The 13,642-nt window shown below is 38.5% G+C and overlaps 1 protein-coding gene across 15 annotated transcripts in view; it reads left to right on the forward strand.

The window, feature by feature from the left end:
• The first annotated feature begins 6 nt into the window (after positions 1-6).
• Positions 7-13,642, forward strand: part of TGS1 (trimethylguanosine synthase 1) — a 30,415-nt gene continuing 16,779 nt past the window's right edge. For 12 of the 15 annotated variants that reach the window (XR_003255878.1, XR_003255879.1, XM_026080476.1 and 9 more), the window contains exons 1-7: positions 3,158-3,306; positions 5,726-6,599; positions 7,921-8,035; positions 9,023-9,109; positions 9,934-10,108; positions 11,748-12,096; positions 12,993-13,166. Coding sequence is in view for 13 of the 15 variants with exons in the window: in XM_026080476.1 (XP_025936261.1) it covers positions 3,247-3,306; positions 5,726-6,599; positions 7,921-8,035; positions 9,023-9,109; positions 9,934-10,108; positions 11,748-12,096; positions 12,993-13,166 (1,834 nt within the window). In the remaining 2 variants the exon portion in view is untranslated. Of the gene's footprint in view, positions 26-1,219; positions 1,285-3,142; positions 3,307-3,692; positions 3,809-5,725; positions 6,600-7,920; positions 8,036-9,022; positions 9,110-9,933; positions 10,109-11,747; positions 12,097-12,992; positions 13,167-13,642 lie in introns of those variants that run through there. The other 3 variants (XM_026080488.1, XM_026080489.1, XM_026080479.1) reach the window with 2 other exon arrangements.

Here is a 13,642-nt window from a genome sequence, read left to right on the forward strand (position 1 = left end):
GCCTCTGCTCCCGCGCCTTCGTCGAGTGAGTAGCGGCGTCGGCGCGGCGGGGACCCGGGGCCGCGGGGGCGGGCAGGCCCGGGCGGGGGGGGCAGTTAGCGCTGCCGTGGTCGGGGCGGCTGCGGACAAAATGCCGAAAAGAGCCGTGTTTTGTTTGCTAAAAGTACGAGCTGGAGGCAAAAAAAGAAGCAGCCCCGAGGCCTCGCCCGTGCCGAGCTCCTCCTCGGCAGGCCTGGCGGGCCGGGCCGGGCCGGGGCGCGCTGCTGTGCGCGCCCGCGCCGCGAGAGGCCTCGAAATCGTGTTCGTGGTCTTAGCTGATGGGTCGCTCTCCGCTCAGGTCCTTCAGCGAGGACCTCGCAGAAGTAGTGTCCGGCAAAGTCTGTTTCCTCCCTGGCAAATGGAAGCATTGTGGTGTTTTTCCGTGTGTTTAAACAGCAGCTTTGCAGTTACAGTGTTCAGTCTGTAGTTTCACCTTTTACATTAGAGTTTCCAAATGGATTTTCCGTTCCCAGAAGTGGCTACAGGCTACGAACAGTTCCTGAGAGTGAATGTGCTGCAGGTAAAATAGTTCAAGCCTCCCAGAGCCAGAAAGAAAGAACAAGTTTCTCAGCTACAGGGAGGGCAATGCTGCTCAAGGGGATCTCTGATGAGTGTGTGATCTTTGGAGAAAGCGCTGGAACCCAGCGCTCCTTTCATAGCTGGGGACTGGAGTCCCGATGTTGCTGTTCACTGGGTAACTACGTAGAAACTGTGGACACAGTTTGTGCAGAGCCAGTCTTAATTGAGCTTCGAGAGGTCATTACTTATGGGCTTGGACTGGCAAAGATAGAAGAATTCCATCATTTTGGGGACCCTAATGGGGCACGTGCATGAATCCTGTATGGCCATGGGAATGGCCATTAGCAGAGCTTTGGATCTTAAACACAGTCAGTGTTTAACTGAGGCATCCACAGAGATGAGTTGCCTTCAGAGTTTGAGTGACAGTTGAGAAATTTGCAATTTTGGACTGAAGACATTAAATTCGACTTAAGTGGAATCCTTCACGAGTCTGGACCTAACTCCCAGGTACCCTGCATAGCAAAAGCATTTTCTGAACATCTCTTATGTAGGCTTTTTACATGGTTCATCAGTCTTTAAAGTGTTACCTTTCCCATTTTTTTTTCTCTGCTTTGTGTATTTATTGATGGTTACCTGCTTCAATGTCTCTTCATTTTTATAGGGATCGAAAATTATATAAGCTGGGATTAAAGGGTTTCTATGTCAAAGAAGACAATGCTAGTACAGGTAAGGTAATAAAATGTACTGTGATAGGTTGTGCAGTCATGCTTAAAGTGAGTTATGTTTGCTTATTTAAGGTGCAGTAGGTGCCAACCCATATTTTTTGTGCTTATTTTTGGCTTGTTTTCACTGCTTTCATTATGGGGGCAAATGCGAATCATAATTTAGCTCTTACATAATTTTCAAGTTACTAGAATCTTGACGTGGAAGGTTGTGTCCAACTGAATGCGATGCTTATTCCTGTCCACACAGACTTATCAGCTCACAAAACCTCCAATCTGCAGAAAGCAGATTAGCTCACAAGTGCCTGACCTGCTCTCAAGTAATCACTTCTACTTCCCTAACTCAAAAATAAATTATATAAGGGAGGGTCTGTGGATCCTAGATGGTTGTCTAGGGCACTACCATCCTGCTGCCTCTACCCCAGCTTTTAGGATGTTGGCTATTGTTGATTAATCTGCTGAGCAGCAGAGTTGGTCCCAAAGGCAGAGGAAAAGCAATGGCCCTGATAGGGAAACTCAGATTCGCATGTACACAAGGGAGCATATGAGGAGGACCACAGGAGTTAGTTTCTTGCTCAGCATGCTTGTATTTCTGGAATGATAATGTTGCATGCTCTGGCAAATTCAACTCCGTTCCCTTGCTCCATCTGCAGAATTCCCCACATATGCCTATCTGAACATAGTTCCTTTGTTATCTCTTTTTTTCTTTACTATCTTGTCAGCTCCACCATCATATAATAGCTTGATTTCAAAGGAGGAAGTCTCAACAGAAGGGAATGCCTATAGAGGCTGAGAAAGAGTAGTGCTGCTTAGATGGAGGAAACATGAATGGAGTGAAGAAGCAGAATCTAAACCATGTTTTTGTAGATATATGGCTGAATTCTGGTGAAAGTAATCACTTAAAAGAGAAACCTTGTGCTATGTGATAATTTGGCAGTATATATATCCTGACAAAAAAAACCCTTAAATTTTTCAAGTTTTATCAAGCCTTATCAAGTCTGTATTCCATAAATTTCATCAAAATACATACCTACTTTGTCAGTGGTATTTATCATTTTATGTTTATATGATGTTACTTACGAGACAGAAGTGCAAGTAGTAACTCAATTGATGATCACGTATTTCTCAATGAATTAGGTTCTGTACTTGAAACATTATATTTTTGTAAAACTGTGTCACCTTTGTTAGCCTAGTTTTAAAAGATTTGTAAGAAAAGTGGCAGTCTCTCATATTTTAATGTTGATTTGATATATGCCAAAAAAAAGTCCTACAAAGAATTTTTTTATTATATTAAATTTTCTGTTGTTTATTGGGCAGTTTTGTAGTTTGCTTTGCAAGTATTTGAAATTAATATTTTTGGCTGTTGAAATTAGCTTTTGGTTTCATCTGACAGTTATGCGCTCTTGTTCTCTACTTACATTTACTTGCTCTTTTTCATAAGAATGTGTGTGTGTATGCATATCATCCTGAGGGCAAAGGCATGCAGAAATTGAGGTCTCATTTGAAAATTTAGCCTTTCTTTTTTAGGATACTGAATGTACCATGCTCCTGAAAAAGAGAAACCAATCAAGTTGAAATAATGACAAAATTGAAAAGTTCAGAATTCATGCCAGTGCTAATATTGGGTTAAATTTCTTCAAAAGCTAATATATAAAAATTTGCATTTGTATTAATATTGCTGCTTTGATGAGCTAAACCAAGACATGAAAGATACTATAATCTATTAATAAGTTTCAAATATCTATAAGAAACTTTGAAATGGGAAAGGAAACTTAAGGGGCAATTCTGTTAATTTTTGTAGCCAGACTGATGCATTATAGTATCAAAGCCAGATTATGTTTATTTGATATAATTGTTCATAGGAGCATCTGAGGAAGAAAACTATTGTCCCAAAGTGGCATTAAAGGTGGACACTAATCATGCTTTGGATGAGGAAGAAGTTGAACTAGACTCGGAGGCTGAGCTTATGAAGAGTATGGGATTGCCTCTTCAGTTCGGTGGACAGTCAGCTCACAGGGACTTTGTGGTAAAACTTTGTTCTATTTGCTTTGTGTTTTCAAACTACAAAAGCAAGGGCACGTCTCCTCTTCAATTATTGTTGAGACAGCAGTTTGTGGAAAGGTAGCCAAGCTGGCTTTAAGTTGCCTAGCTCAAGTACTTCTAGCAGTATAGTCATAGCAGCACTGTGATCTGTGTAGCCTGTAAAATTTATCTTTCAGTTTAACTCAATATTGGCTATGCTTTATGCTTCCGTGTCTGTATAGCTTTTGCTACTAGAGAGAGCTAGCTTAAAACAGCCATAGTGATGTTTGTCTCAGGACAACTGGTGTACTCCAAACTAAGCGTGGGTGTTCACACTGTCTGCTCTAGTCATCTTTAGATAAAAATATAAAGCTAATTTTCCCCCTATAGCTGATGGAGAGAGCCAGGCTTTTCCAGAGGACAGCAATTAGACTTGGATACTCTGCTTTCTGTAGGGAGCAGCTCAACTGTAGAGGAAGACTAAGGTTGTACTTGCATGAAAAAAGGTATACCACATTGTTCACTTTATACAGTGTAGAGCTCCCTAGAGGTGAAAAGGTACTTCTGGGCAGAGTACTCTGGGATTGTCACCTGATGAATTTTGTAAATGAATAGGACAAACTTGGATGTTATTTAAAACATTGGCGTGTAAACAGACATTACAGGAATCTGAATTCAAACCCAAAGTATATATGTAATTTGTGTTGCTATATAGTAATACTGCAAAGAACTTGAATGGGAAAATAATATGTTTTTGTTAGACTATTGTTAAGCACTGTGCTTTGTGCAGTCTGTATTCTCATGATATTATGAGGAATGTGAATGAAAGATTAGTGCCAGTTCTCTGAAACAACCTTCTTTATTGTCCGCCTTGTGCCTTTGTCGGTGCAACAAAACTAGGGATTGCAACAGATTAGACTTTGGAGTAATGTCTTGTACACTTGCACAGTCTTTTGCCCATGTGATTGTTTTGGGCTTTTTCTCTTTGATCTGCTGAATTTAATTTGGCAGTTTAGGCAAAATTTGGCAGTTTTACCTGATAAAAACATTGAAGAAAAAAAATGGTTCTGTCATTCTATCTTGTTTATGTATGTAAGCACGTGTAGCAAACTGAAGCAACTGTAGCAGTATTTAATGGAACCAACAAGCTACCTTACTGTTTTCTCTCAGTAATAGGTTCTTGCCTTCTGTTGCACTAGATAACTGTAGCAGTCAGGGTTTGTTATAACAAGTGAAATGTATTCATTGCACAAATGAAATGGCTCCCTTTTTTGGATAGGAGTCTGTTTCTGCCTTTCTACTTCCCTTCCAAAACATCCTGTAGGGCATTTGGAATTCTAAAGGCAAACTGTTTCCGTGTGTTTCTGTTAGCCATCTCAGAGATAAGTGTAGAATGAGAGGAATATTACACCCTCCTTTTGAGTCAGTGTCTTCAGGTATCTTTAGCCGTGCATGAAGAGACTCTGCAAGCAGGATTTACGGAACTTAAAAGTATAAAGCATTTTTTTTAAAAGCACACAGAAGGTAAGTACACCCTAATAAGGCATGTGAACAGTGTTTACTGGTCAGACAGGTATCAGATGGTGGGTGGTAAGGGTCAGCCTGCACAGCCCCCTGGAACAGGTCCTTGATGTTGCTGAATTACTGTTTTACTGCTGACCTCAACCCAGCAATCCAACAATTCCTGACTAGCTTCCCTTTAGGATTTTATACTGTTCTATGTTGGTGTTCTTCCTCTTGAATCCTTGAGCTACTAACGTCTTCCATCTCAACAATCCCACAGCCTGTAATTCTGCCTTTTTTGTCTTTCTACAGACTTTCTCACAGCTCTTTCTCACAACTTTTTCAGAAGTGTGAGCCAAGGTTATGCAGCTGGGCCATATCAGAGTTGGGCTCAGGATCCTTGAAACACTGACAGCTGAACCTTTTGAAGGCAGAAAGCTTACAGTGGGGTTATAGCAAGACGGAGGGTTACAGCAGAAGCAGAAATGTACAGACATATTTATTGTGCTTTTATTTATTTTTTTTTTGCACTTCACTTTATTGCACTTTGCAGATACTGCTTTTTTTTTTACAAATTGAAGGTTTGTGGCAACCCTGCGTCGAGCAAGTCTGTCGGCGCTATTTTTCCGACAGCATGTGCTCACTTTGTGTCTCTGTGTCACATTTTGTACATTGTTCTTTTAGACATAATGCTATTGCACACTTAATAGACTACAGTAGAGTGTAAACATAACTTTTATATGCACTAGGAAACCAAAAAATTCTTGTGACTCGCTTTATTGCAATATTTGCTTTATGGTGGTGGTCTGGAACCGAACCCACAGTATCTCCGAGGTATGCCTGTACTTGGAAGGAGCACAAGGGAAGACTGCATATATGTTCTAGGCTTCTGAATATGTTCTTTTCTCATTATATTTTAGGCAATAGACAATTACAGAAAGAGAAATAACACAAAGATCATGAAAAAGAAGAAGAAAAAGAAGAAAGAGTTACAGCAAAAACATCAGTATAATATGGGGCAGGAATCTCATGAAAAAGCTTGTGTTGGTCATAACCAATCCATTTCTGATGAGCCAGCCCTAGCTACAGAGCAAAGTGAAGACAGGAATAAAATTCAGGTTATGAATGAAGGGAACTGTAAAAGTTCAGAAAGTCTTATTAATGAGGCCTTCCTCAATGAGCTTAAAGAAAAATGGGAGAGGTACTGGAGTGAGTATGGAGAGGGCCTTCTTTGGCAAAGTTGGCTGGAAAAGCATGAAGAGGTCAGGTTGTCTGAGGCCACAACAACCTCTGAGCCTTGGAATAGTCCTGACACCAAGGAAGAGTGGGAGCAGCATTATAGGGAACTGTACTGGTATTACTGGGAACAGTTTCAGTACTGGACAAGTCAAGGATGGACTACTGACAGCTCATGTAACGACAGTGTGAAAGTTAATGGGCTTACCCAGGAAACCGGTCCTTCAGCAAAAATGGACTTTGTCAGCCCAGATGCTGAATATAATCAAGTCCTGAACTCGGAGTTGTCTCCCTCTAACATCAGAAGTGAGGAAACACCTACTTCAAGTGCTGAGCCCCACAGTGAAATAATCTCTGGGATCTGTAACATAAATCTGAATTTGGAGGAAGTGGAGCAGAGCAGAGCAGTTCTAACAGTTACCTGTGATGATCCTCAAAAGCATAGTTCGTCTGACAGTGAAAGCCAGTGTCCTTCTGTTTCAAGCCAAAAGGAGCCATGTGATGGAGGAACCAGGAAAAGGAGTGCCTCTAATGAAAATAAAAGTATTAACCAGTCAGGTAATACAAAATCAGTTAAAATTGATTCTCTTGGTATTTCTTTAGAAGGATGCATATAAAAAACAAGATGGTGTCTTTACTATGTCATTTAAAAATGTGGATGGAGTGTTTTTGTAGGATCATTGAATATTTAATTCCTTTTTCTTCCCTCTGATTCTCTCTCCTGTCAAACCGGTATATTGAACGTATCACTTCAGCCAGAATTGATTTTTAACAAAGCATATTTGTCATAAATCTTCCAAATGTGCTAAAGAAAGTAGCGAGAGAACAGTGGTAGTGCCTTTTTTTTTTTCTCTTAGTATTAGCATTGCAGTTGTATCTTTACTGATATGTTGTTTTCTCTCTGGTAGTCTAAAATAAATGAGTGAAACTCAGGTTGACGTTCTAGTGAATCTGACCTATTTAAGATCAGCTTTTTGAGAAATATTTACAAAAAAATGTAGTTCTGCTGTTCTGTTTCTTTTTGCCTTTTGTCTGAAAATACTATACTTGTAAATAAACTCTTTTGTTTGTTTTGTTGTACAATGTACTGTGGACCAGATGACTTTCAGAGGTCTATTCCAACATTAAGTCATCAATTAGCCAACCAACTGCAGTCGTCTTTATAACTCCAGCCTCATTTGTTCATAGCTAGTGCTAACAAATGAAAGTGCCACAGTCTGACTGCCAGTTTGACCTGTCAGTGTTCCCTGTAAGCAGTAGTGTAACATCTTACCCAACCGTTGTGCGGTTTCTTCTGCTGAAGGGGAGTAATGGAGTATGTGAGTTAAGTGTCAGCAACTTGATGTTAGTTTGATGGAGAAACCTTTGAGTGCATTGCTAGTGACTGTCCATGGAAGGAAGGAGCAGTCATGCTCCCATCTTGATCTTACAGTAGAGTTAGAGTGGGAGAGATGGAAGGAAAATCTCCTTTCCAACAAGAAATGAGGTAAGGCATTGGAATCCTCTTGTATTAGACATATGTGAATATCTTCAAGAGCTAGTTAACTGGAAACAAAATTTAAGAGGAGAAAAGAAGCTATTTGTAATTTGTACTTTGCAGGCATTTTATTCTTCTTGGAGAGCTGAGGTATTTGAAAGTTGGCCCTGCTTAGGATTGCTAAGACTTCTACAGCATAACTAATACTGGAAGCTTGTATTGGTATGTTGTCTCTCTAAACAGAGATAGATAAAGATTTGTGTGGTTTGGCACCAGTATCATATTTATCAGATTTAGGAAGTCAGTCAATATACTGTTTGAAAAATCTCCAAATATACTTTTGGGACTGGAAGATAAGGAATGTATTAGGCAAAAGGAAATTGATCTTATCTACCTTTTTAGGTTCACAGGGCTCATATCAATCAAAGTCAAATGACAAAGAACAGTTGCTGCTTGATGACAAGAATGAAGATGAAGAAGAGCCTCCTGAAAACAGACATGCCAAACTCAAGAGAAGGCAAGTCATGAACTTCAGACCACCTTTTTTCTCAAATGCAGGAAGGCCCAGAAGCCTTCTGATTTAATAACTGCTGCTCCTTCTATTGGGATTGTCAAGTATCACTTCGGTACAAAACCATCTGGCTTTCCATCACTGCATACCACTTTACCTGACAACAAGCAATGGATATTTCTTATCTTCCTTTGCGTTAGAAAAGAATGTATGGCCTTGATGCTGAGTTCTGTGCAACATAACATTACTGTTCTTGTACCACTGAAGGAGACAAGATTATTAAATTCAATGGAATAGCTTGTTTGTTTTAGGTGTAATTAGCGTAGAAGGTATGAGAACAATATTAAATAATGTGTACCGTTTAACTGAATTACATGTTGCCAGTAATGTGCTCAGTGCTCTGGAAATCATAAAATAGGTAATCTCTACCTTGCCTCAATCATTTTCTTTCTTCTCTAATAAATTTATAATTTCAAAGATGGAGGAACAGCTCTTTTTCTTTCCTCTCTTATTCACAATCTCAAAGTTGTAGGCATGGATGGAGTTGTTATCTGGTAATGATGAGGCTTGATTGTTCTGCAGACAAGCTGTCGCCATAGGATTAATAATATTAGATTAGACAGATAATATTAGATAGATTAGGTAGATAATATTATAGCTAACGGGGGGATAATAGTTGATGAAGGTAATTCGGAAATAGGGTGAACTTACCTTCCTCAATTCTGAGTAGGGCTTAATGTTAAATGCTTTGAGAAGTGATTCAGAATAGTTGGAATATTATAACTCCTGTGGACGAATGTATGTTCCTAGAATGGGGTTAAAAAGGTATGTGTTCATCTACATGAACAGACTGGTGGTTTCAGCAGTATGTGGGAGAACTCACTGAAGTGAGCATATAAATGTTCTCTATAGGTAAGTTCCTTAGTGGCATAGCTTTAAAATAAGTGCATTTTAATGAACAGTAACTTTTCTTCATCTGCATTTTTTTCCTAGTCATGAGCTGGACGTGGATGAGAACCCAGTGGAAGATCCCGAGGAAACCTGTTCTATTTTGGGTTTCAAGTGTGGCACAGGACAAAAGTAATTGCTATGAGAAATTCAGCGTTTCTTCACGGCAAAACAGTGCTGTTGATATTATTCAAATAGGCCATTTGTCTCCACTCCAATTTTGTTAAACTGTTTGAAGATTTTTCTCAAAATTAGTCTTTGCTCCTAATAAAACTGCAAGCCTTTAACAAGGGGGGGGGAGGAGGGAGGGAGAGGTGCAAAGTTATGGAGGTGAATTAAAGAACAAGAAAAGTGCTTTGAAACAGAAGTACAATTTTATAAATTAAATAGGACTAGGAAGTATCTCTTAAGGCAGTTGTGTAAATAACAGTGGAATGGTGGGTCAGCTACTTAAATCAGAGATGCTTAAAGGCTCTAACTGTTAATGACCTCAGTTTGGAGTCTTGTGAACTTAGACCATAACTTATAGTCATTTCATGTTAGAATGAGGTAACTTCCACATTAATAAAATGTTGCCAGTGTATGGATTAGTGAAATTTCATTTTCAGTGGAATGACCTATAGATATCGTGGTCAATGCTGCAGAAGCAACAAGAGTACAGGGTGGACTGCAGCTTAGCTCTAGGGCTTCTGCAAGACATTGCCAACATAAATTGTTTAGTATGTATATATGTTTCAATAATAATAAATAAAAATACAGTGCTCTTGAAGGTATGTCTGTTCTGCAGCTACTGCAGGTTGTATTTATTTAAAAAGAATCTTTAGAGGGGATAAATGCCTTTTAAAGAGATAATTTAGCCTAAATCACCTTTTCCAGACATGTGCATTCATGTTAAAGCTTCCAGATTGGAAATTGGCCAACTAAGGTGAAGCTCAGTCCTTCCTTTTTTATTTCAGGTACGGTGGAATTCCAGATTTCACCCACCGAAGTGTGCAGTACCTGGAGAAAAATGCAAAACTCAAGTCCAGATTCTTGGACATGCGTAAACCAAGAAAGAGCAAAAACACACACATCTTCTTTCCAGAAGAACCTGAAACAACATCTTTTCAAAAAAATAAAACTTTGAAGAAGGTAGGTTTAATTGTTAGTCTTGCTGTAATTCACAGATTTATCATTTTCCTTAGCTGTTGTTGAATTATGAAAATTAAAAAAAAAATTGCACAGAGCAGTTGACATTTTTAAGCATCAGTTTGGTACTCTTCATTCTTGCATCTTTTGATTTCTTCCTTAGTGAAGAGTAGTTAGGTTAGGATGGATGTTGAAAGGCATTGCAGGACTCTTGGCAATCTGTCAAGAAGAATGTGAGCTTAATGGTGAAGCTATGTGAAAGTCATTCCTAATATCTGGGTTTATCATTCTTTTAGAGGTTTCTGTAGTCAGTAAAACTATCTTTGGTTTAAAATTGCATCTGAGTGCACTTGTTAGTGCTAGAATTTCAATAGTGAGAGAAAAATGTTTGTATAAGTATGTGTTAGTGTATTCTATGCAATTCCATATTCTTACTAATTTTTTTTTTGGGGGGGGGGGGAGGAGGGTTCCTCCTTTTATGGAAAAGGAACAGTACAGGACTTCTTCATGTGTTGATTATCCAAATCAGTCATTTGACAGAATGTCAGAAACGGGGTTTTTCATTCTGTAGACTTTTAGCAATTGTTACTTAGTCCTGATTCTTTCTACTCTGTTACACTGTTTAGTGACATCAATTTTTTTGTTAGTACCTGCACCTAGTTTCACCTGTATTGCTTCCCTGAATTTTTTCTTAAGAGATTAGTAACATGAGGAGAAAAATTTGTCATTTTACGTTTTTCTTAGTCAAATCTCTCTAAAATCTATTACCTCAGTTTTTAAACGTTACCTCTCATTTTTCTGGGATGCCTGGCATTCACTAATACCTGATTAGAAAACACTGTTTTCTAGTGCTGGCAACATATATTGTACTGAATTCAAATGCCATTGCTACAGTTTTTGATCAAAAGCTTGACCATTGCCATTGTGCATCCGAAGCCAGCATAGTTCTTGGAGAACTTTGTGATTTTTTGGAAAAAAAATTACATGTTTCCTCAGACTTTCTGGTAAGGAACTCTTCCTGCTGCCGTAGGCCTAGCACCACATAGTAATAGTAATGTTAAAAGTGAGCATCCGCATATATTTTTGAAGAGTTTGAACCAACATCTCATCGATTAAGCTCTAACGGTGAGTTTTCTACTGTGCAGTAAAATGCTTTAATACATGAATTGTTTGGTGCATTTTGGAGACAAGGGAACTATAATGTATGAAGTTAATTTTACCTGTTTATCTGAACCTGCGAGGCAGAGTACAATTTTTTTGAATGCAGATCAGAGAAAAGATAGTTAATTAAAAGGCAGTAATCTTCGTCACTTGTGTTGGCAAGTTTGTTTATATTTATTTCATATGTTTTTGTGAATGATTTACTGCATTTATCAGTTGATTTCATGGAGTTTGTCTTTTGCATGTACCTGGTATCTAGTTTCTAAAGACTAGTTGTTTCAAAATATTGAGCAAAGGGAGTAGTTAAGGACTTGCGTACGCTTCTCAATATTTTCTCTGTGAATATTTTACTCTTTTCAAAATACATGTGATATAGATTATATCCATGATAGGATGCTTTTAAAGTATAATGCTTTTAAACTATATTTTTGTACCTGGTTAACAGCACAGTCTAATCGTCTGTGATATTTGACAATTCCAGGTAGAGGAGTTCTTAAAGCAGGTTAATAAACCTGTGGAGGAAGTTGCATCCCAGAAATCCATTCCTCAGGATAAAGTAGAGGGATCTTCTACAAGCAGCGACTCGGAGGATCAGGAAAGTGTTACTGCACAAAATGTGAAATTGAATGCTGAAAACCATAAGTCGCAGTCTTCCAGTGTGGTTACTTGTGAACTTGGAATGAATAACCATGAAGAGAAAACAGAAGAAGCAACAGCAAATTGCTGTGATTCTCAGGGTGTGGGAAGGCAGGAATGTGATTCTGGAAGAGAGTTAGTCTGTCTGGATATTCCAGATTATCTTCGGGTAGAAACAGAAGATGTGAGCCAAGGTACATCTGTTTCTTACAGACTGGAAATCCATTGGCAATGGAATTAGTGTAGTAATTTGGGAAAGGAGCTTTATGTGGTATTTATTTATTCTGTTTATTCAAAGAGACTTCTTTAGTCCAAGTTCTGTGTAGTGAGGCTGGCTTAGAACTGTAGTGGTGGAACTGACTTGTTCCTGAAGCACCAAAAGTCCCGGGTCTTGTCTTTAATTTTAATAGTAGTTCTTTGTAGATAAACAGCCATTGTTGGTCATATGCATAACATAACAGGTCTCCAGTTTATGCCCTTCTTTTTTCCCCTTTAAGGGTAATTAATTTCAGATAAATGCATGGACTGCTGGGTTTTGCTTGTTGCTGAGCTTTAGGGACTGTGTGGTATTAAAATTGTTTTCTAGGCGAAAAATCCTCTATAGTATGAACCTTTTTATTTAACATTTTTCAGGTTTCTGCATATAGTTTTATCCTTCCCACACTTAGTTCAATTCTATGAATTTCTAGAGTAAAACTCTTTTGTCCAGCTTGGTTGTTATTCCTTGTATGTGTATGGACATTAAATTGGTCTGTGATCCAGTTGTTTGTTCATTGTGTAGCATTTATTGCTATCAGTTGAAAAAGATGCCTAACGTGGAGAATGTTAAATAAGGGGTGAAGTCTTATTATGTATAGGACTGTGACAGATAAATCTTTCCCCTTGTTATATAGGAACTCTTTTTTTTTCATTTCTTTTTTTTTTTTTTTAATATTTAAACCACTGACCTGCATAATCTGGTAAACAGTAATAAAGGAATTTTAGCAGTGGTGTTAAACTTCAGCATTTTGTATCTTAACACCTTTCTACCTACCGATTACATTCCTAGCCTATGAGAACAGTAATTGTTAACTTTTGCAGTGTCTTCCAGTTGTAGGTGAAACAAAGACTGCAGAGAAGAACCAGAAAAAAAGGAGGAGGAGGAACAGAACTGTACCAGGAAATGTACCTGCTGAGATTGCTGCTGATCCTGAGTTGGCCAAGTACTGGGCACAACGTTACAGACTGTTCTCACGGTTTGATGAGGGAATTAAACTAGATAGAGGTGTGTCTAGTACAAAGTGTGCAGACTGGTAGTATAAGATGTATCCAAACCTGTGGCCTTTCTTACAATTTATTACTCATTTTCTTGTAAGAGGAGCATTACTGAGTGTCTTTTTGCACCTCTGAATAAATTCCATGACCCAGCAAGGAGATGAACAGAACTCTCAGACTTAAGTTGCTCTTTTGGAATGGGACACCCCTGTTTATATTAGTCCTGATGTTTGCTATAGATCATGGTGTTCCCAAATTATGCCTGGTCAGGACTTTTTCAGAAACTCAATGACATTTTCTATGGCTATATTTTACAAAATTAATTTTGTGAAAATTTGAAATATCCTGATGAGTCTAATTTTGCCCTATTAGCATGCAAAGTCTTTCAGCAGTCATTTTCAAGCTTATTCTTTTCTATCTTTACATGGAAATCATTTCCAAATCATCAATTCATAGGTAAATGAGCAATTATGATTGCTACTTTTT

This window comes from Apteryx rowi, unplaced genomic scaffold (genome assembly GCF_003343035.1).
Source record: "Apteryx rowi isolate R43461 unplaced genomic scaffold, aptRow1 scaffold_522, whole genome shotgun sequence".
Classification (NCBI taxonomy): Eukaryota; Metazoa; Chordata; class Aves; order Apterygiformes; family Apterygidae; genus Apteryx; species Apteryx rowi.